This window comes from Phodopus roborovskii, unplaced genomic scaffold (genome assembly GCF_943737965.1).
Source record: "Phodopus roborovskii unplaced genomic scaffold, PHOROB, whole genome shotgun sequence".
NCBI lineage: Eukaryota > Metazoa > Chordata > Mammalia > Rodentia > Cricetidae > Phodopus > Phodopus roborovskii.
Window position 1 is genome coordinate 16,421 of NW_026125276.1, and position 24,489 is coordinate 40,909.

The 24,489-nt window shown below is 41.1% G+C and overlaps 1 protein-coding gene across 1 annotated transcript in view; it reads left to right on the plus strand.

Moving 5' to 3' along the window:
• LOC127229331 (phospholipid-transporting ATPase VD-like) overlaps window positions 1-24,489 on the plus strand; it is a 30,969-nt gene that overhangs the window by 2,696 nt on the left and 3,784 nt on the right. Inside the window, 9 exon segments of the mRNA XM_051194431.1 lie at window positions 1,287-1,471; window positions 8,414-8,684; window positions 8,687-8,719; window positions 11,288-11,364; window positions 12,314-12,439; window positions 16,133-16,237; window positions 16,239-16,334; window positions 21,797-21,877; window positions 22,985-23,089. Coding sequence (XP_051050388.1) covers window positions 1,287-1,471; window positions 8,414-8,684; window positions 8,687-8,719; window positions 11,288-11,364; window positions 12,314-12,439; window positions 16,133-16,237; window positions 16,239-16,334; window positions 21,797-21,877; window positions 22,985-23,089 — 1,079 coding nt within the window.

Below are 24,489 nucleotides of genomic sequence, written 5' to 3' on the forward strand. Positions count from 1 at the left end.
GTAAAACCTAAATACCCAACAAGAGTATACACACAGACAAATACCCTGGTCTGAGAGAAGGGTTTTGCAGGTGTCTTGCAAGGAATTAGGTGAAGTCTTAAAAATATGTTGTCTTCTTAAATCTTTATAATAAACAGGCATCTTATTTAGAAGAAACGGGCACAATGTAGTACAGTGACGTGTTCACGCTCAAAGGCTTAGACATGAACTGAAAAGCAACAAACTCAAGTATTCCCAAGTATAGGGTCCCTGTCCTTTATTCTGTATTGCAAGTGATCTTGAAGTCTATTTTTCTTCTCCTCTTGCCCGATTCCAACACAAATGCACAATGGATACCTCTTGTGTCAGGTTGACCCACACCTGGGAATCACTTACAGAACAATAAACAGTCCAAGGGCTGTTGGTCTTGTGTGTGACCTAGACACTGGAGTGGCTGAAAGTCTCCTGGAGTGACTTCTGAGGGGCCATCAAGTTCAAAAACACTGCTTGGAGCATGGAGATGTAGATTCTTACAGAAGAACTAATACACCAGAGAGCCGTCTCTGAGCTCTGTTCTGCTCGTTATTTAGGTGGAAACATGATCTCAATGTCTGTCAAGTAGAATAGTCATGTCCCTTTTAAATACTAATAATTTCTTTGTGGTGGTGTAAGTAGCTTAGATGCGTACTTCCTAATCTGCATTTCCAAATGAATTTAAGGCTCTGTAGGTTTAATGCCAAAATTCACTTGGCAGCAAAATCAAACCTGATTTGATGTAACACTATTTTTTACATCAAATTTAATTAGCATGAAAATCTTGGAGGTTTTCTATAGAAATATGGGTGGTTAACAGGTATTGCAAAATAGAAAATTTATACCACATCACTGGTGGGGAAAACAGGAATTCCAAAACTGACTGCATCCCATTCCAGAATAGGACATTGTGGACTGACATTATGGAAAAGCATTCCTAACAGACATTGTATCTTAGAGCCAAGGGTATTCTCTAAATGCCTTCCTTACCCTAGGAAGTTTCACTGAACTATAGAATTTATGGCAAGTCTATGTAAATAAGAGAATCAGCTTTTGAGTTTGTAGAGATGAATACTAGCCAAAAGGAGAATGTGTTTGATAAATTACACAATCCTTGGTGTTTTACAACTGCTCTTTGGCTTTCTTTGCATCTCTGGATGCTGCTGGGGCAGTTTATACAGTTCAGGACTGAATGGCCCATGGATAGGAGTCAATGGAGTCCCAGCTGCCTCTGGTTTCTAAGCAACCTGCTTTGCTGTTTGATTACTTTCCAGGTGCTACTGGCATTGAAGACCGTCTTCAGGAGGGAGTCCCCGAGTCTATAGAAGCCCTTCACAAAGCTGGCATGAAGATCTGGATGCTGACAGGGGACAAGCAGGAGACAGCTGTCAACATAGCTTATGCATGCAAACTCCTGGAGCCAGATGACAAGCTCTTCATCCTCAATACACAGAGCAAAGTATGCATGGTGATGTTGAGCCAAATACTCTCTTAACTGAAAGCTGGTAGGGCAGTAGGCCATTGGTGTATTCAAGAACAAGGAAAAGCTGATCTGACCATCTGTAGCTCTTGATGTTATGCTGCTGAATGACCTTGCTCATATTTGGGAGTATGCCATAGTTTTTCTAAAAGCCATATTCAGAAGCATCATGGGTGAATACAAGCATTATAAAAAAAAAAAAAAAAAAAAAAAAAACTTCCCTTTTTATTTTGGGCACCCTCTCCCCCACATTCTCACTGTTAGACCAAGAGATTTCACAAGACAGACAAAAATGAGAATGTATATGAACTCTTGAGACATAAACCCACCTCCTTTTCGAGTTGGAGGGACGTTGTAATTTCTGTTAGTGACTAGATATTTTTATAAATTTTAAAAGTAGGCTCTCAGCATAATCCTGCCCTCTAGTGGTAGATGTAGATAGTGCTCCTAAGAGCCCCTATCATTGGTAGAAATGAAAGGGATGGAGTGTTAAAGCAGGAACTGAAAAGATTTTGAATCACCCATGTTTTTTATTTATTTGTTTGCTTATTTACTTGTAATTTATGCTACCATTAATGACTAGGATGGGTATTTGAGTAAGTTAGATGGATATTTCACAGAAGGCTCGTAGGAGAGAGAAACACACCAACATGTGCTCATACTGTTTACTTTGCTTGAAAGCTCTGCCTGCCTCCTCTCTTCCATATCAAAGTCAGGATTCTGTCACAGCATCCAGACTTTGTGATGCCCTCTCTAGCCATCTCGCGGAATCAGGGTCTTCATAGGCTGTCTCTTCTGACTAGCTGTTTCATGGCTAAGCCTCCACTGATACTCTGTGCTATTTTTGAGGAAAGAGAGCTGTCTTTTACAACACAGACTGAGTTCTCTTTATAGCAGATCTGGGGGCCATGTTCATAACCAAAAGCCAACACCCAGTACCACCAAGGGGCAGGATCATTTCAGTGACTCAGAATGGATATGGCATGAGTGGCTAGTGAAATATTTACTTACTGCTGACCAAGCATAGGTCCTCAGGGAGTTACTTGCCCTGTGTGGCCTCTTCTTCCTCACCTGTCACAGACTGTAACACCCATGCACTGATGTGACTATGGGCAAAGATAAGGAAATATCTCCTGTCAGCATCAGGAGATATTTGTGAAGGGCTTCTGCAGACTTGGGGATGTCCTCCTGCGGATGGTCTCTAATGCTAGCATCACCTAAAAAATGCTAAATGTCTACTGAGAGATTTGGAAGCATGAAATAAAAAAGAAAATTAAATAGTGCTGATGAAATGCTGCTGCTAAGCCTGGGACCTGAGATTGACCCCCCCACCACAACCAACCTAGTGGAAAGAGAAAATCGATGTTGACCCCTAAAAGTTGCCATCTGACCACCAGACATACACCACGGCATGGAAACCCCCCGCCAGCACACACCAAATCCATAAACAAGGAAATGAAAAATAAAGTTAATTATTTGCAGTTTTGACTCAGAGGCTTTTAGGCACGAAGAACTTTTGTCTCAAGATTATAATACATGTTTGAATAGAACATTCAAATAATGTGGAAGCCTTTTAGAAAAGATAGGATATTAAAACCATCCCTCAGAGAAAGCCTATTGACAGGTCAAACATCTTTCCAGATATCACCAAGTCTACATACATGGGAAACCAAGCATAGCGATGCATGCCTCGTGGGCCTGGGACTCTCTGCATTTGTTAGGAGAGTGCTTCCTGTTTGAGAATAGATGTAGTGATCTGTGTCATCATGACAAGAAGGGCATAGCATCTTTCAGGTCAGGTGTGTCAGTCACTCTTTGAAATCAAAGGGGCTTTAGTCCATGTACAGATTCTATAATGTCTAAATCAAATTAAGCATAGTTGTCTCCTCGATCATTTCTAATTTCTTCATGATAAAAACATGTAAAACCCTTCCTTCTAGTTTAAAAAAAAAAAAACATGTTATATATATTTTTTTTATCTATTGACTAAGATAATTTATTGATTGGTAAAAATCAGCAGGATTATAAAGTTTATTTATAAATATACAATTTATATCAGAAGACACTTAAAACTACCAGTCCAATAAGTATTTAGTACATATTTAGTTAATTTTAGTTGCTACTAATAATGATTCATATATGAAAATTTTCTATATAGATCAAAAGAAAACAGTGGACATAATTTAATTTAATATCGGTTTAGACACTAGTCTGTAAATATGTTCCTTTTCCAATGTCCATACCGTAGGAGTCCCTAAAAACTAAAAGGGGATATCTGAAGTCATGTCTGTGTGGTAACTTCATATATATCTGTGAAATTCACTCCCAAAAAAACTAAGGCAAAACTGTATCCACTTAAAAGTCTTTATCTTAGGAAGGTTTTTTTTCTTTTGTGTTCACATTATCCTGTCCAGACATGTTTATCATACTCACAAACACAGGATTGCCCCTTCAGTTTACACTAGAGGCATATAAAACACCCCTCCTAATAACAATCTAATATTTATAATCTTTATTAGAAGCTCAAGAAACTATCCATGCATGATCTCATTTGACGATTGTAACAAGTACACACTGACTCATTTTATAGGCAGAGACACCAGAATATTTTGATTTATCATGGGTGAAATCGTAATTAAATTCGAATTTGGTCTCTTTTATGTCAAGACACTTCTATATTTTATAGTGATTTAAACGCTTCCTACAATTGGTAGAGTTATGTTTTATAGCATTATCTTGACCCTGAATTAGTGAATAGTGAGTGCTGTCCCGAGGGAGATTCACAGTTTACTTCCTGTGATCACATAGAATACATTGTCAGTTGATTAACACCTAACATTGCTTCTTGCGTGTTTCTCTCTCATGATAACTTATTTAATATTTATTGTAGATTCATTCTCATTATATGTGTAGGCAAATGTCACTCCAATTCATGCCTGAAAAGAGAGTACTTAACATACAGTTTCTCAGCACTGTATGTCATAGCTGTTGAGTGTTTGGGGACACTAACAACACTGTAATTAGGAGCCATTTCAGGAAACAGAAACCCAGCCAAAAGGAGAAAGATGAAAAAAAGAAGTGTCACCAAACAGTCTCAGCACTGGGGACGTTGAAGCAGGCAGATCTCTGAGTTTGAGGCCAGTCTTGTCTCCAAAATTAGTTCTAGGACAATCAGGGCTACATAGAGGAATGCTGTTTCAAAAAACCAAGTAAATAATGGTAATAATCAGAATAGTGTATCCATTTTCTCAGCTTTGCCTGAGAGGGCATGCATCACATGACCTAAATGTCACTCTTTTCCTGGCAGTATATGACTTCAAAAGCCTGAGATTATGGGTTGGAAACAAATGATAGCAAGTTTTCTGAACTCACAAAATTGGAATCTATGAATAGTATGTGGTATATGTATGTTTGTGTGTGTGTGTGTGTGTGTGTATGCATAAGTGTACATGTGTGTGTATGTGTGTATATGTGTATACATGTATGTATACATACTGCTAAAAAAACTAAACACTCATGGATTAAATACCTATGTGTAATAATCATAAAGTGACAGGTGATTCACAATTACATTATGAAGAATATCTATCTAGACTGTAAACTCTACCATATAATATTAATGTTACAAAGACTGTTTTATGTTACTATAGTTTTACTATGTTCCACTAAAACAACACCTCACATGGAATATTCTGATTTTCAAAGATTACCAAGTATGCTGATTTCTAAATTATGCCACATTAATTTCACCAAACTAAACAACATTTGTACAAACAGTCTTTAATGTTGTAATTTGGTCTATAATAAGCATGTGTGATGTTTCTTTCATGGCTTTAGAAGTATATGGGTTCAAATTAGTTCAAAGGTTAAGGTAGTTGGGTAGCTCCATTTTTGTAACTGGATCTAGACTATCTGTTTTGCAGCACTGTAACTAAATCTGTGAGGCTGAGTACTATATAGAAGGTAAGAGGTTTATTTAGCCCACAATTTGAAAACTCACAAACATGGTGCTAGATATGTGCACAGATGGTGAGGAGGAGAAAAACTCACATGGGAGGAAAGAAAGCAAGTGAGTAAGGAGAGACCAGGCCAACTCCTTTCCCCATCTGTTTATGGAGGAACTAGTCTGTTCCTAGTAGGCTAATCCATTGTGTAAGACCAGTGCGAATTTTTTCACATGGGTGAGCATGACCCCATGCCCATCTCCAGAGCACCACTACAATGGTGATTATTATACATAATATGGTTGTTGAGTCTTCTTTGCATCATGCCTCTGTAGATTCCTACATTTTCTTTGTTCCTTACATTTTATTGTGGGTTAAGAAATGCTTGATATGATGGGGAAACCCACAGAATCAGCTGAGCCAAGCTAGTGAAAGATCACTGACTCCAGTCTTACAAATGGGGACCTGCATGAGACTGAACTAGACTCATTTAATACAGGTGACTGGGACAATATATGAGACACTGGCAATGGGTTCAAGACCTAACATTAACACACAAAAAACATGACTTAGTGGAGCCCATTCTATATGGAGAGATACCTTGCTCAGTCTAGACATAGGGTGTTGGGGTCGGGAGGAGCCTTGGTCCTGCCTCAAGGAGATGATGGGACAGACTTAGTAGACTTCCATAGAGTAGATGGAAAGCGGGGGAGAGTTGAGTGGAAGGAGAGGAGGGAGGGGGAACTGGGATTGGTATATAAAAAATAAAGTAATTTTAAAAATTCCTTAAAACAAAAAGGGAAGAAATGCTTGGTAAAGCAGCACTTAAAAAGTTAAAAAATATCACTCATGGGATGTTCTTGAGTCGGCAAACTTTCAAGCTGGGCGTGTAGGCTTAAATCTCCTGTTGCTACACCTGAGATCTAGACTTGGTGGTCATTCTATACAATACTTTCTCTGTAAGTTTATTATTAGTCATCCTGAGTAGAACCCACTCAGCAAATATTTAATGAGTACTTGATAGACCTGAAGTGTGAGTGTGTGTGTGTGTGTGTATGTGTGTGTGTGTGTGTGTGTGTGTGTTTGAGAGAGAGAGAGAGAGAGAGAGAGAGAGAGAGAGAGAGAGTTTCTGCATGTGTTAGTGTGTGTTAGTGCAGGTGCACCCAGAATCCAGAATAACATGTTGGATGCCTTTGAACTTGATTGAGTTAAAGATGTTTGTGAGTCTCTAGTGAGTGCTGGGAACTGAATTCTGATCCTCTACAGGAGCAGAAAAAATGCTCTCAGCCACTGAGCCGCCTCTATAGTCTTTCCACTATAAAGGATTCAAAAGTGAGTTGGGGGATTGAGGGCATGGCTCAGACACAGAGCAAATGCTCCGCATGTGTAAGATCCAAGGTTCAGCCTCTGGAACAGCAACAACAAAACCCAAAGAGAGTAGAAGGGATGGCTACCTTCAAAACATTTCCTGTGTCATGTGCAGTGTAGATGTGATGTGATGTCACCACTAAAAACTTCCTGCTGCCCAGAATGCAAGCTCCATGAGGCTATGTCCCCTGAGTCCACAACATTCTCTCAGAGTTCCTCAGCAAATGCTTTTGAGTAGATAATGTGTTAAACAAAAAAAAAGAAGATGGAAATGTTGAAACATCTGCATTTAGGTTGGTCCTCACAGCAGTGTGGATGGAGGTAGCATGCACCTTCTGCAGATGAGGAAGTTGAGGTTCAGAGAGCTGAAGTGTTCCCTAGCCAAACAGCTAGGAGTTGGTGAATGAGACCTTGGGGCTCAAGAGACCCACTTCCGGGGAAGAGTTGATGCTTACCTGGTGAATTTTTAAAAATTATTTATATTATTGTCATTATGATTATGTTTTACATCCCTATCACTTTTCCCTCCATCTTCTCCTCCTAGGTCCTCCCCTACCTCCTTTTTGTACCCCCCAATCCACTCCTCCCTCGTTTCTCTTCAGAAAAGGGTGGCTTCCCATGGCTATCTATCAACCAAATATGGCATATCAAGCTGCAATGAGACTAGGCACTGTAGTTGACTTTCCCATCAGACTTTCTTTTGGGCCACCAGTCCCTAAAAAACAACATAGAAAATTATTATTAATTATGAAAGCTTGACCTTTAGCATAGGCTTGTTCTCAGCTAGCTCTTGTAACTTAAATTAACCTGTTTCTATTAATCTATGTTCTACCACACGGCTTTTTTACCTCTCTTCCATTTTGTTCCTCTGACTTGCTCCAAGTCTCACTGGCATCTGCCTAGATTCATCCTGAGATCCTCTCTCTGCCTTGAAGTCCTGCCTAACCTCCCCAGCCTAGTTATTGGCCATTCAGCTCCTTACTAAACCAGTCAGGTGCCCTAGGCAGGCAAGGTTAAAACAATTTGCTCAAATATCCCACAACAAGGCACCTCCCCCTTGTAGTAAGGTTGGACAAGGGAACCCAATATGAGGAGTAGGGGTGCCAAAAGCCAGCAGAAGAGTCAGGGACAGTCCCTGCCCCCTTGTTAGGAGTCCCACAAGAAGACCAAGCTACACAACTGTAACATATATGCAGGGTGGAACACTGGGAATCCCCAAGAAGAGAGGGAGGAAGGATTGTAGGAGCCAGAGGAATCAAGGTCACCACGAGAAAACCCACAGGATCAACTAACCTGGGCTCGTGGGAACCCACAGAGACTTAACCACCAACCAGGGAGCCTGCATGGGACTAATGCGATAGAATTTTACATTTTAGCTGTGGACTTGTGTTTGAGGTGCTTCTTCCTTCTTACCAGGCCTCACATCCACAGAAGCTCATGGGAGAGCTGCAAAACTGAAAAGTTATAAAGTGGGCTCCTTGAAAGTAATCCACAGTTCACTACCCTAGGCAGCCTTGATCCAGCAATCACTAAAGAAAGAGAAGGAAGAAATTGGAGCCAACTCCTCAGTGGTGCCCCAAGGTTAAATGTCTCTATGTCTTTGTTCAAGGATGCCTGTGAGATGCTGATGAGCTCGATTTTGAAAGAACTGCAGAAGAGAACTCAAGCCTCTCCCAAGCCAGCATCACTAAGAAAGGCCTCCTGTCAGCCTCCTGACCCCCAGGGCTCTGAACGTGCTGGGCTCGTCATCACAGGAAAGACCCTGGAGTTTGCCCTGCAGGAGAGTCTGCAAAGGCAGTTCCTGGAGCTGACTGCATGGTGCCAAGCTGTGGTCTGCTGCCGAGCCACACCCCTTCAAAAAAGTGAGGTGGTGAAATTGGTTGAAACCATCTCCACGTGATGACCCTGGCCATTGGTGAGCGGAGGTGGGGAGGTGGGCACCCTGCCCTGCATGCTCTGTTCTATGACCTTTGCCTGTCCTTCCTTTGGTCTAACTTTACAATTCTGTATTTGCTTTCCCAGTTGTACTTACTTTGCTCCCCTCCGACTTCTGTCTGTACTGTTTCCCAGCCTCTCTCACGGCCTGCTGTGAACCTGGTGTTAGAGATGGAACACAGAGAACAGGATGATAATACTTTTGGGGTTGTGTTTTAGACCCCAAATCAACTTGATTACCTGGAGTTAAATACTGAATTGGAGAACTAAATAAAACCTCCAGGATTTCTACCTTTAGGAAAGTTAAATTTAGGAATACTAAAAAAAAGTACCCATTTAGTGACTGCCCCATCCTAGACAATAGCTATAAAACAGTATCTATAACTGATACCTTTCTTAGAGAGTTTACATCTAGTAGGAGGGTACAGAGTAGCACAAGTGAATGAACAACTAAATGTGAATGTGGGAAATATCACTTAACAAATGCTACTGAAAAAGAAATAGGGATAAGATTTGCTGTTTTCAGTTTGGTTCCCAGAGTACAACCGTCTGCTTTGTCTGTCTGTGAGTAAAGACATAAAGGAAATGGCAGAGGGGACACTGGAGATGAGGGATAAACATACCTAGCAGACTGCACAGCAGAGGAAAAGCCAAAGGATGGAATGTACCGCTCATGGCCAAAGCAGACTGGGGGGTGTTTTCTACAGCTGAATGAGTGGCAGAGAGAGGTGGGTGTGGCCAGGTCATGTTGGGTCTTGAATTTTGGCTTTGATCTGGAAATGGGAGTGAGGGGAGCAATCTGTCTTATATTTAAAAGGATCACATCATTTTCTATGTGAGAATAGACATGCTACAAGGACATAAATGAGGAAAACAGTAAAATATTTCAGACAAGAGATGGTGGTGGCTTGGGCCCAGATAGGAGCAAAGGAGGAGGGGAGTGGGACAAGGTCAGACACTAGAGTAGCTTTGAAGATAGAGCTGCTGATGTTTGCTGATGAATTGGATGTATGCCGTGGCAGAAAGAGTTGTCGAAGTGACTGCCAGTGTCTTGGGTGGGGGTATGACATTTGGTGATGTGGAGGCAGGGGCTTGAGATGTGGGATCTTAAACTTACTTAGCTTGAAAAGTCTTTCAGATGCCTTGGCAGTGTTGTCAAGTATCCAGCTGGAATAGAAATCTGTAACTAACAAAGGAAGAATTGGTCGAACATAAAAGTTAGCGAATTGTAGGTCCAGTGAGTGCTAAAGTTTTGGCATTCTAAGACCATCAAACAATGAGTTTCAATGGAGAGAATAACATGCCAGGAAGTTCCACTATATATGTGTGTTTAGATGGTATGGGATGGAATTTGGTCCAATCATTCTGTTTGTACATGGAGATGAGTGAATGGTTGAGATCCCTAGATTAAGATGTACCTAGAGCCAAACCCTTGAACTTTATTAATTGAATCAGGGGTCCATCTTTACCAATCAGTGATGGCAGGGAAGACAAGATGTTGATGTCCAGGCCTCATGCAGTTTCCCGTCCATAAATTTACCCTAACAAACCACATGGGCTCAGAGTCAGCAGCCCTTTCTGGACAACACATGTTCATTACCTGAAGGAGCATAACATCTGGAAGAGACTTCTAGTGTTGCAGTAGGACCAGTGACTGAACACCACTGTAAAACCATGTGGAAGAGAGGATGAGGCACCCTGGGAGCCTAGTGGGGCACCTGGCTTAAAGGGAACATGAGAAGGGTTTTCTAGAGAAAACGACAGGTAAACAAAGCCTGGGTAAATCAGCAAGGTGGGAGTGATGGGGACAATGTTACAGAAGCAGAGAATTGATCTGTGTAGCTTCCAGAAAGAACAGGATGTATCTAGAAAATTCAAAGTAGAATGATGACACAAAAATCTAAGGGATGGACCAGTCTAGGGGATGGACCAGTCTATGATGGTCTCACGGTGTCCTGGATAGTTTATTGTCAAGTTAGCATATATTAGAGTTATTTGGGAAGAAGATTCTTGATTAGGAAAATGTGTCCCTAAGGTTTGTCTGGAAGCAAGTCCTACAGATAATTTTCCTAACTTGTGATTGATTTGGGAGGGTCCAGCCACTCTTGGGAAATAAGTCCTAGGGTGTATAAGAAAGCAGGCCAAGCAAGCTAGGAAGAGGAAGCCAGTGAGCCACACTCCTCCATGGCTTCTGCATCAGCTCCTGATTCCAGGTTCCTGCCTTGAGTTTCAGCTCTGACTTCCCTCAGTTATGAATTATGATCTGTGAGGTGATAGAAGCTCTTCCCTCCTCCAGTTGCTCTTTTGACCATGGCATTTTATCACTGCATAAAATCCTATGATAGGCAACATGAAGGATTTGAAGGCAGCATTGAGTTTGGAATTTTTTCTGACAGCAGTGAGATGCTACATTGAATTCTGCTTAACCAGTTTCCAAGTAACTCTGGAAGGTGGGATAGACCTCAGAGGACCAGTGTGTTCTCTTGAATAGTCACTTGATTACAGTTCGCTCCTCACATGTGTCTTGTGTTTTCTTTGCCTCGTGCAGGTGATGGCGCTAATGATGTTAGCATGATACAAGTGGCCGACATTGGGATAGGTGTCTCAGGTCAAGAAGGCATGCAGGTGAGTGCATGCAGACCTAACTACCATGACCATCTTGCCTACTAAAGGAAATATCTGACTGATAAAACCATTGTGGGGTTAAAAGTGAGAGAGGCTGGACTTTCATCCATTCTACCGCTGGCCATTTGTGAATACTGTGTGGTCCTGGCTATTTCTACTGTGTTCGTATGTTCTGGTTTTTAAAAGCTTACGTACATAATAAAATTTCAATTTGTAGGCATGTGATAGCTGTAAGGTGTACAGGTTTTTCCGCCTGCCGCCGCTGGTCTTGTCCCGCCGCCACACCACCAGCCCCAAATACTACACAGAGACTCTGTATTTGATACAATACTGTTGGCCTGGTTACTTGTTTCTTATTGGCTAGCTCTGTCTTAATTATTAACCCATTTCTGCTGATCTATGTATTTCTCTTACCGGGGAGCCGGCGGCATACTGCTTTCTCCATACTCTCCATCTTGGCTCCTCCTTCCTACTTCCTATTTCCTCCTTGTCTCCTAGTCCCTCCTATCTTCCTTTCCTATTGGCCAACAGTGCTTTATTTATTAACCAGTATGAGAAACATATACAGAATGACATCTCCCATCAGATAGCTTTGTCAAATTTCACCATCTCCTATGATGAATACATGACATGAAGAATATAGAGGATGGGGAAGGAAGAGAAAGGAAAGGAGACATGAAAGAATGAGAATGAGGAAGGTGTGACTATGTGTGTTTGTATGTGTATGTGTATGTGTGTTTACATGTGTGTGTGTATGTGTGTGTATGTATGTGTATATGTGTGTGTGTGTGTGTGTGTGCATGTGTATATGTATAGTCTCTCTGGAGTGACTTGGGAGGTAAGTTAACTGACTTGGATTAACTGATGGTCGTGCTATACCTGCTAGACTGTGTGTGTTCTAGCATGTTCCATTGCTCAGGATAATTTTCTCTCCCTGTTTCCTTTGCAGGCCGTGATGGCCAGTGACTTTGCTATCTCTCAGTTTAGACATCTCAGCAAGCTCCTTCTTGTGCATGGGCACTGGTGTTACACACGACTCTCCAACATGATTCTCTATTTTTTCTACAAGAATGTGGTATGTACCTACTGAGACATTTGCCACTGCCTCTCAAATCCAGCCTCTACTCTTGTTGCCTCAGGGATGACTGGATGTGTTCAAATTACTACCTGGAGAACAGCCAGAACCTGTTCTCATGTCTTTCCAGAAATAATCTGGGAATGTGTGTGTTTGAACTGTTGACAACAAATTGCTAGGCCTGTCCATCTGCTGCCACACTCTGCTCCCTGAGCATTGACATTGCATTAAGTCCTGACTGGCTCATTTAAAATCCAGTTTTGACCTTCTATAAACAGATAGTGACAAGTTGTCAGTAGAAAATGAGAAGGCTTGCTCCTGTGGTATTGGGAATGGCAAATAAGTTAATAAACGAGTAAATAAATAAACCTGCTGCTCCCAAATAATGGCTCTTATACTCCATCAAGGACAGAGATGAAAACCCAACTGCAAGGATTTTTTTTACCCACCTCACTAAAAGTGTCTTTATGCTTAGTAGATATTTTTGTGGTCATGGAACTTTAGTGTGATTATTGCTTGGAATAATCAGAAATTGCTTGAAAATCCTGGTGTCTAATCTTGTTTCATTTAAATTACACATACCTCCCTCTCTCTCTCCTTCCCTCCCTTCCTCTTCCTTTCCTTCCTTCCTACTTTTTTTTTTTTATTCTATAATTTTTTTTTTTTCAGGTGGTGTCTTGCTATAAAGCCCTGGATGGCCTGATTTTCACCTCAAATTTGTAATAATCCCCCTACTTCAGCATCCTGAGTACTAGGGTTGTAGACAGACAGCGAAATGCTGGACTTCAGTTTTCTTTCTTACATACTCATGCTGACTTAGGCTGACTCATTTTTCTAGGTGGACTGTGCAGCTACATTGTGGTCTTTAGGCTGGACTTCTTGGCCTTTAAAAGCATTAAAGAACTGACAAGAAAAAAAAAAAAGCATAGCATGTTAGCAAAGGACATACATTGGCTCACACTATTCAAATAGCATTTTTAGGGAAAATGCATTTATCCTCTTTAGGATATGGCTCAATGTGTAATTTAGGTCTGTGTTTATGAGTCATGGTGGGTCTTCTCTTTGCAGTACAATGAACTTCTAGAAAGCTCTTGATTCTTTTCTAAATCAAAGTAGCACATTTATTTAAAATGCCTTATAAAAATATTTAAAATATCTAGTCTTTAACTGGAGAAATCTGTGACTTCTCATGGGAAAGTTCAAGACGTTGTAGCCTTTAGAAAGGACATTTAGAAAGACTATTAGATAGAACTCTCCCAAGTATTCCCCCTGCCAGTATCTTTGCATTTTCTATCTTTATTATTATTGTGGTAAGCCATCCTTCCCTCCTGTTTTTAGCCCTTATTAAACCCAACCTTTGAGAAACACAAATATTAGGAAGAGACACCATAGTCTTAGAGATGGAGGGCACTTTAGTTAGAAGGCAGGACATACCAGGGGATGCACTACTTTTTGCTGTCTGTCTACAGATGGTCACTTACACTCTAGATTTAATGTATACCCTCCATTCACCAACCCAAACAGTAATTACATTGTAAATTATAAGTCACCCGGATCTTTGTGAGGACCAGAAGTCTTTAAAGTGGCTTAATTCCTGAGACTGTTTCTTTGATGTTGGATGACTTCTTAATGAATACGATGGGCTCACACTCAAGAGTAATGCCCCCAAACTACATGTATCCAAACTGGATAGATTTGTAGGAAATGACCATAATGCCTCTCTCTGAAAACTAGTTAGGAAGATTTTCTTCCTAAGTTGTATGGCCATGTGCTAAGGTGTTGTGGTGCTTCTATGGTGCTAGTGACAGCAGTGTCTTGCTCTTTGGTGGTCTGGGGTTGTAGTTCAGAAGACTGTTTGGATAGCATGGACAAAGCCCTAGGCTGGATTCCATCACTGCATAAACTGCCTGTGTGGTAGTGCATGCTGGTGTCTTCGCACCTCAGTGGAGAGGCAGGAGGTCCAGAACACTGAGGTCAGCCTGGGGAGATGGTTCAGTAGGTAAGAGCTGGATAGAGGAGATAACCTGAGTTTAAATCCACAGAACTCACTTTTAAAAGCTGGGCTTGGTCATGTACTCCTGTTACCATAGCACTGTTGTGGGTGGAGGCAGGATCGCTGGACTGATTGCCAGTGTAGCTCCCAATTCCAGTGAGAGACCCCGTCTCAAAGGAGTGATGTAGAATGTGATAGAGCAGGGTACTGATGCTCTACTCTGGTCTCCACTTGCACACAGTGTGTGCACATACACCATACCTACACACCCACACCCACACACACACACACACACACACACACACACACACACACACACAAGTAAAAAGAAGTTCAAGGTCATCTTTCGCTAAAATTGTATGGCCTCTTGGGAAACATGGGGAGGTGGCTGCCCTAGATGGAACTGGAGGCCAGCCTGAGCTTTAAACCTTGGCAATATAATAATAATAATAATAATAATAATAATACTGCTAAAGTAACTAACAAATCCCCCAGTACCTTAATATTTGTTAGACTCTTCACAGGTTTTGGGCACTTATTTTTGATGGCTAGCCCTAAGGGAATATAATTTTTTTTTGATTGTACACAGGATTAAACTAGACTTTGCAGAGGTTTAGAAAGTGAGTCAAATAGCAGATGTCTCCTGAAATAAGAAACAACCTCCAGGACCTCAGTCCAGTGCTAATCCCTTTGCCCTGCTTGAAAGCAACCGGGTTTTGCTGCACTGGCCAAGTTAAAGGTGCAGTGCCAGAGGAAAGATGACCTCCAGGGTTGCCACCTACCCATGTTTTTCAAGGGACCATCTGATTTTAGCATGAGAATCCCCTGCTTTGGGAACCTCTCAGTCTCACTCTCGGGATAACTGGATGTTGGCCACTCAGTTGACACCATTCCACTTAGAATAGAAATAACTGGGCAGGAAGGTGGAAAAACAAGCGTGTGGTGTGCCTTCTCTGAGCCAGACACTGGTCTTTGTTCTTTTTATCTAGAGCAAAATCATCCTCAGCTCTGCCACATACATGGCAAATAAGCAGCTGGGTCGCTTTGGTAAAGTTTCTTCTTCTCTTTCTGTCTCAGTGACATAGTTTATTCAGCCTGCAATAATGAAGTACCACAGTAATAACAATGGAAACTTTCAGCAGTCTAGGGACCAGAGGTCTGAGATCAAGGAGTGGGTGTGGTTGGTCTTTGGTGATGATCCTGTCTGGCTACATCTACATCTGAGGAGAGGAAAGCCTTTAGAGGTGTGTTTTATAGAAATGCTAATCCCATTCACACGGGCTGGCTCTACCATGATGACCTAAATACTTTACCCTCTAACTTCCCCTCCTAACATCATCATGATGGAGACTAAGATTTGCGAGTGTGTATTTTGAAGGTACAAGAGTATTTAGTTCATCGTCTGTAAAATGGCAGCAACAGGAATTCCCAAGTTGTTATGAAGATTAAATGAATTCTTTGTAAATTATTTAGAATAGTACCAGTGCCACATAGTGCTGGCATGAGAATGTGTATAGTTTGCTAAGATTCTCACTAAGAGGAAAACAAAATTAAAGAAGTCCATGGTAAGTTGTGTTCTTCATCTGCGGTTAACAAAGCTGAAGAGAGTCTGACGGGACAGGACCCAGACATGCAGTGTGGGATGTGTTCTGAGTGCACACTGATGTCTCTAAGCTCTGGACGTCTTTTTGTGTCCCCAGGCCTACGTGAACCTCCTCTTCTGGTACCAGTTCTTCTGTGGGTTTTCAGGAACATCTATGACTGACTATTGGGTTCTGATCTTCTTCAACCTCCTCTTCACATCTGTGCCCCCCCATCATTTATGGCGTGCTGGAGAAAGACGTATCCGCGGAGACCCTCCTGCAGCTGCCTGAACTTTACCAGAGTGGTCAGCACTCAGAGGTAAGTGTCCAACAGAAACATGCCAGCAGATGCATAGCACGGTGACAGGACAGCCAGCGTGTTTCCAGTCAGCCAGGCCCACATATTATAGGGTAGTCAGAACAACTGAGCATTGCCCAGTTGCTTTCAATGCCCTATGCCAGTGGTTCTCAACCTTCCTAATGCCGGGACCGTTTTATACAGTTCCTCATGTTGTGGTGACCCCCCAACCATACAATTATTTCATTGCTACTTCATTACTGTAATTTTGCTACTGTTGTGATTTGCACTGTAAGTATCTGATGATATGCAACTCCCCAAAGGGGTCACAACCCACAACCCACTACTCTATATTCCCATGACAGATGTTAAGTCAGTGGTCTGTGGTATCAGCATAAATCTTTAAAAGTTTTTATGGACTTATCAGAAGAAATTCAGAATTTGCTACCTTGCTAATGGCTGCTGACATTTGTTAAACTGTTAAACCCCGCTGCACAACCTGTTATGGTACCCAGCAAATGTTCCCTGCCTCATTTATCTTACTCTTTTTGAGACAGAATATAGTGTTTATCCCATTCCAAAATGAGGAATCTGAACCTCAGATGTATTAAGTAATTTCCCCCAAACTTGCAGAGCTAAATGACAGGACCAGGATATGAAATTGGCTCAGTCTGTTTCCCAAGCCCAAGTTAATTCTCCAGTGTCTAGAGTCACACGGGACAGAAGTGATCTCAATGGCTCTCATCTCCACTCCACTTATCTGTGGGGGCCTGGCTCAACACTGGCTTATTTCAAGTCCTATGTTCCAGTGACATTTTGGGTGCTCCTTTGTCTCAGAAATACTTGCTTTTGCTGTGGACCATGCTGCTGATGGGATTTTGTGAACACTTGGGTGATGAAAGGCCCCGAATATCCCCATCATTTCCAGTAAAGGACTAGTAAAAGAAGATTCAGGGAAACAACAAATCTTTGTTTTTGGATTTTACAGAAGATAAAGACAGGGAAAGAGAACTATATTATATAAATCCTCAAAGTGTAGTTCTTTGAAAGATAAGAGAAGGTATATGTGTCATGTGTATATTTATAAAGCTTTATTCTTTAGTGGATGATAATATTTCCCAAGGACATTTCTGTCTGTTTACATTTGGGATAGAAAGACTAAGAAGGGCATGCTAAAAAATGACAATATCAGGAATATGATATTTGTACTTCCTTTCTTCCTGTGCACACCTGCCAAAGAAGCAATAGTCTTCCCTTCTATTGGGTCTCAGCGCATCTGCACTCATGTCACCACCATCCAATCAGGGCTGATGCTGGAGTGAGAACCCATTTTTAGTTGTTTGGCTACTGTTGCTCCTGGTCTTTCTCTTTCAGCAAGCTTTGGTGTTAATAAACAATAGCTAGCCTAGTAAATAGTTCTTGAGTACCTGCTTTGTGCGAAGTATTGTTTCAGTCATTTGAATACAAAATCCAGAGTTCCACTCTGAACCTTGCAATTTGAGGACAAAAATATGCTTAGCAGTTTTTTTTTCTGATAGGAGAGACTGTCTGTGATGCCATGCTAGTAAATGATAGGGTGGAGATATCTTTAGGTTAGTCTGATATGCCTCTGTGAGCAGAGGATATTGGGGATTTAGAAAATTAGAACAAGTCATGTGGGAGGCCAAAGAAAGACCTCCCAGCAGGGAAGATAGACTGGAGGAAATGAGACATAGCTGTTTCCATGCTGTGGAATGATAGTGAAAACATTATCAATCGAAATGGACCTGATATGTCACAGAATGGAACTTCAGTTATATTGGAAATTCAGTGGGAATCATTGGAGTGACTAAAATGAGGCAATTTGATCAATTAGGAAGATGTCATGAACTAACATTTTCAGAAAAACCTAGTGGCTGGTACTGTGTAGTGGATATACATACATACACATATGTATATATAATATAATATATGTATACATGAATAGGTATACACACATAATACATATATATGTATATAATTTTATTATTCTTTGAAAACTCTGTACACTTATACAGTGTATCTTTATTACACCCCACCTCATCATTACCTCACTTCAGTTTCTCCTAGTGTTCCCACTTGGCTTCCCACTAACTTCATGTTTTCCATTTTTCTGTTCTTACTAGTAATCCCAAACCAATTAGTACTGTCCCAATGCGAGTGGGTGTGATGCAATCTATTAGTTGCTTTGTCCTCAAAGTAGAGCCCTCTACTGTCAATAGCTCCTCTACCAGGACTGGAGCCTCAAGGACCCCTTCTTTCTCTGGTGTGGTTCTTCTGTGGGCTTGATATTGTGGATGTAATTTCAGTTGCTGTGAGGTGATGCATCCAACAGCCATGTTGGCATTTCCCAGCCCTCCTCATTCTCTTACAGTCTTTCTGCCCATTCTTCTTAGATGTCCCCTAAGCCATTGATGGGATAGATAATTCATCCACAGCTGAGAATTCAGGGTTAACTTATACTTGGCAATCAGAACAGTTAAGATTTTCTGCATTAGCTCTTAACACTGCCTCAGACCAAACTCAAGAGCAGCACACACTTGTAGGTATAAACATAGATGTTTAGAATACAGTTTGACAGCATGAATACTCAACATAACAACAGTAGGCTCCCAGGTTACCATCTCCCAGGTTTACAGCGCCAAACCTGAAACACCTCCTCTGGATCACACAGATATTCAATCAAAAAGTGATTGGTTACCCCTCAAACTGTTCGTGCCACTATTGTCTCGGTGAATACTTCATTGTAGATTGGTATTATAGCATGCACTTTCCCATGCTGGCTACGATCCTTGATTTCCTTTCTCCCAGAAAAGCCTGCATTACATCTTCTGGCACTGTGTAAGACAGCCAGTAAAGAGAGGGCTTCCTGTTCAGTTGGGGTTGGTGTATCTATGCCTTGTATCCAGAGTGAGTGGTATCTTCAGCAATAGGGTCTGTCTAATGACGGTGACAACTGAGGGCAATGGAAGTAGCCTGTGCTGTTTTGGTGCACTTGGAGCTTCTGTGACTAAGAACTCACAGGACAGTATCCTGTGCCTAGCACTGAGTTTTCAGTTAGTAAACTATGCCTTCTGGGAGTAGCATTGTCTGCCCATGTAGGAAACTTTGGTTCAATTTCCTTTTAACTATGTTTTAAATTAGCTTACAAACTAGTGGATTTTTTTAAGACTCTTCATACATCTCCAGTCTTGGTGAGACCACCCCCTACCCGCCATGCTCTGGTGTCCCCTCTCCCACCCTTTAACCCAGAGCATGCCCTGTTGTTTCATGTCACCTGTGTACACTGTCTTTCTGATTGGATTTTTTACTTGGGTTACAAGATCATAGGTTTCCCTATAGCATTTTCATGCATCCTTCATTTTGGTTAACCCTTCTACCCCCCACCCCATATTTGAATCTTTCCACTCCCAGTAATTTTTAGTTTGCCATCTTCCCTCCTTTAATGTGTCCACTACCCAATGTCCCCTTTCTCATTACCTAACTTCCACATGCATTCCAAGTTAATCAAACAAAGAAAGAATCAACACTGGAAACCACATGAGGGAGAACGTGTGACATTTGTCTTTCTGAGCCCGGGTGACCTCACTGAGTATAATTTTTTGAAGTTCCATCCATTTACCTACAAAATTCTGATTCCGTTTCTCTTTATGACTGAGCAGTATTCACTGTGGACATGTATCATATTTTCATTATCCGCTCATCAGTTGATGAACATCTAGGTTAGTTCTATTTTCTAGCTTCTGTGAATTCAACAGCAGTGAACAAGGACTTGCAAGTATTTCTGAGGTACCAAGTAAAGTCTTTTGAGGTTTTCCAGGGAGTTCTAGAGCTGGGTCATACACTTGTTCTATTTCTAGTTTTTTGAGAAACCTCCAGATTGATTTTCAAAGTGGCTGCACTAATTTACAACCCTCAACAGTGTACAAAGGTGCCCTCTCCACCATCTGTTGTCATTTGTATTCCTGATCATGGCCATTCTGACTAATGTGAAAGTAGAATGATGAACTGGCTTTGATTCAAACTTCCCTGGTGATTTCAGTTCTGCTAGTTTTATGCTGTTTTATTTACTTGTTTGTTTTACTTTCCTCGTTATTTTAATCAAATACCTGACAGAGCAATTTAAATGTGGAGGGATATATATGTGTGTGTGTGTGTGTCTGTGTGTGTGTGGGGGTGTGTGTAGGTGTGTGTGTGTGTATTTGTGGCTGGTCATGTTATAAGGGACAGGAAGGAGAGAGAAATGGGGGGTGGGGTACAGATGTACAGAGAGAGTTAAATACTCAGCACCTGGGCAGGAAAAAGAAGAGCTGAGTTGACCTACTTCTGCCAGCCAGGACTCACACTTAGATTCTAAAACTTCTTAACAGATGGGCTAGCGGCTGGGACCAAGTTTGAATGCATAAGATGATTGGAGGAGACTTTATATTCACATTATAATATGCAGAAAGATTGGGTTGAGGGTTACAAAGGAAAGCATAGAAGGCAGTTGAGATGGCTATCCAGCCATTCGTAGGCCTACCTGATGGTAATGGTGGAGGTGTAGGAATAGTGTAAGCAAAGATAAGTGATAGATATGGATAGGTTTTTGAATAGTACTTTCTGATGGATGGATATTACTACAACTAGCTAGCCCTGTTTCAGGTATTTACCAGATCCGAGAGGACTTGGGATGTAGCTCAGTGGCAGAGTACATGTTTAACATGTGTGCCCCATAGTTCAATTAATTCCAAACAGAAGCAGCACACACACACACACACACACACACACACACACACACAATGTGCACACACCGATGCACACAAACACAGTACATGTGTGTAAGCACACAAATGCACATAGTCGCACACTCATGATTGTGCACTAATTTGCACAAACACACATGCATGTGTACATACATGTTGATCCATGATAAAGTAGATTTTATTTTTTAAATTAAAATATAATTACATTATTTTCTCCTTCCTGTTCCTCCTTCCAACTTGTCCCATTCCCACCCCTTCTCCTCTCAAAATCATGGTATCTTTTTTTTAGTGGCTATGGTTACATATGTACATAAATATGTGTATATATGCACAGGCATATATGCACTTCTATATCCTATCCAAGTCAAAATGGCTAAGAGCAACAAAACAGCTGACAACAAATGCTAGAGAGGTTTCAAGGAGAAAGGGAACCATCGGCCACTGTTTATGGGATTGCAAACTGTTCCAGCCACTCTGGAAATCCATGTGGAAAACTCTCAAAAAGCTCAAATGAAATTAGAATTTTTAAAAAAATGGATCAAGTAAGTTGAGAAAAAGTTCCTTTGGTTTGTTACTTTTCCTTCCACATTCAACAGTGAACTTGTCTTAGCTCACACGGCGTAGTATTTTATGAAGTAGAGAACGAAGGACCAGAGGGTTGCTATGTTGCCCTGACCCTTGCTAATTTTACTTCCTCTCCAACATGTGTTTCATTTCCAGGCATACTCACCTCTCACCTTCTGGATCACCTTGTTGGATGCCTTTTATCAAAGTCTGGTCTGCTTTTTTGTGCCTTACTTTGTAAGTCTTTGTTTGCTCATGTACTTCCCTTGAATGAATTAGTGGTCCTACTGTGTACTGTGCTTCCCACCGACTGTTACTTGATTGGTGTATAAACCCTCACAATATGTTAGGTAATGGATTCAATTAAGTGCCTAGTTGATTGCTCTTGGGTGTCTTATTAACGCTAATCTGTCTACTAAGTTTTGTCAGTGGCTTAAATAAAATTTAAATTCTGGCTATGTAAATAAATTAGCCAAAACCCACTGAGCAGTATCAGAAATAGAAGAGCTTTTTTTTATTAGTAGTAGTAAGTACTGGGCTAATTCTATCAGGCTAAGACTTGGAATATTAAATTTAAGCACTTGTAAGAAATATCTTCAGAACTTAATAAGAACCACATTTAACAGACAAGCAGAAACTAAGCAAAGTATGTGTAAAAGTTCATTTTAAAAGTCTAGACTGGCACCAAGCACAGCAGAACCAGTGCAGCTGTCTGCACCTTGATCATTCCAGAAAGAAACACGTGTGTGATCTCAGAGTGCGTTGACAGAGTACAGCACAGAGTAAAAATGGTGGTACTCACTAGGCTGACAGTTTCTACGCTGTGCTCAAACAAAATCACTTAAATTAGCTCCTTTGAATACTTTTACTATATTGCTCTGCAAGAGGAAGTTGGACAAAGCAGTTGGAAGTGGCTTCCAGAAAAGGGCATACTGAGAGAAGTGCATCGTTTGAGAGCTGGCATAAGGACTTCAAGATGCCTAGGTGAGAGGAAGGGCATGTTTACCTCGACTCATCAGCTGAGGGTAGTTACAACTAAGTGGAACATATTCAATGTGCTTGTGTGCCGTTAGGAGCTGGAAACTATGAACAAAAGCTTCCAGAAAGATCACTCATGATTCAGAATGAAGAGGGATTCACCTGAAAGTTCAAAACACAGATAGAGAAGCCTATCCGGGAAAGCCAGTCTCTTTTCTCATGGTGTTCCTTTTCTTCCTAAGTGACAGGTTAGTTAGTTGAGCTATCGTAGAGAACACTCAAGCCACATTTGAGCTATAGATAAAATGGTGTTAGACCACAAGTGTGTGCAGTTCCTCACACGCGCTGCCTGTTGCCTTCTTGTAGACCTACCAAGACTCTGACATCGACATCTTTACATTTGGGAATCCCCTGAACACAGCAGCTCTGTTCATCATTCTCCTCCACCTGGTGATAGAAAGCAAGAGTCTGGTGAGTGTCCTCCTTCTGCCTGGGGGTATGTCTTCTGTCAGCAGAGCTGCCGAGCCCTCTGTGGCTGTAAGCTCAGTGCTGGTATGAGGAACAGTCCTGCGGACAAAGGGTCATTTGGGACATTTTTTTTCTGTCACTGGTAGGTTCTTCTCAGAGGTGTGAGTCAGGGGACAGGGAAACACCAGCTATGCTCAGTAGGCTGTTAGACCAAGCTGATGGCTTTGCACTAAAATAAACGATATTCTGTTCCATTCCCTCTCTGTTAACTTTAGTAAATAAGGACTTTATGCTCTTTGACAATCCAAAGTATTTTTCATTTCTTTGAGCAAAATTCTTTTATTTTTTTTATTATGCTTGAGGCCCTCAATAAAGCTTATAAGATGTCATGCAGTGGGACTCTTAACCTGTGCCAGCCTCATTTTCTTACCCAAGAGCATGCTCCACATTCTCCATCTTCCAACTTCTCACATGCATTGAGCTCTTTGTCACATTGGAACCTCAGTACTTGCTGTTATCTATTATGTGGGGATACTTTCAGATTTCTCTTGTATTCTTGAAGTTTTACCAACTTCAAAATGCTACTTTAAATCATTGCATACCTTAGCAGGCACTCCTTCCCTCTAGAACCTTTCCTGAATCCTGAATCGTCTACTATCTCATTTTATTCTCTGCTTTTGTTCATAAGCTTAAAGAGAATTTATAGTTACTCATTTAATTATGGAATTATCTGGTTCAGGTTTACTTTCTGCATCAAACTATGATTTGTGTGAGGTCAGGGTTCATGCTTATTTTGTTCACCATGTAAGCCACTGTGGGAGATAAGACTGACTCAGAGTAAGTGGTCAAAAAACCCACGAGTGACCTGACCACTTAAGGAGTTTATTTATCATCTGGGAAAATAAATGGATTTCAAACAGGAACTCACTGAATGAAACTGTGATTTAAAAGATACAGTGCTACATTATCGAATTATTTTAACAAGCTATAAAGTAGGATCAAATGTCTATTTTTTGTCATCATTTGCTTTGCCTATGCAAAATGATCTGTAACTAAATCTTCTAAGCCCCAAGTGTGATAACATGTTAATATATGCAAATACCAGATTGGCTAAAAGAAATTCAAAAACTATTGTTTGGTCTCCTTTGAACTCTTTTAAACAATTATTAGTGATACTTTTGGTTCTGCCAAAAGCCTTGCCACAGACTCTGACCTTTGTGTGTTCCAGAGGAACTGACACTTTGTGTATACCAGTTGGGGTTCACTGACTAAAAGAAACAATAGTCCATTATGGATAACTTAGGCAAGTAGAAATGTTCTGAAAATTATATTGAGGAACCATGGGCCAAAAACCAAAATTCCCAAGGAGTCAGCAGAGGGCCAGGGAGTGGAAACCAATGGAT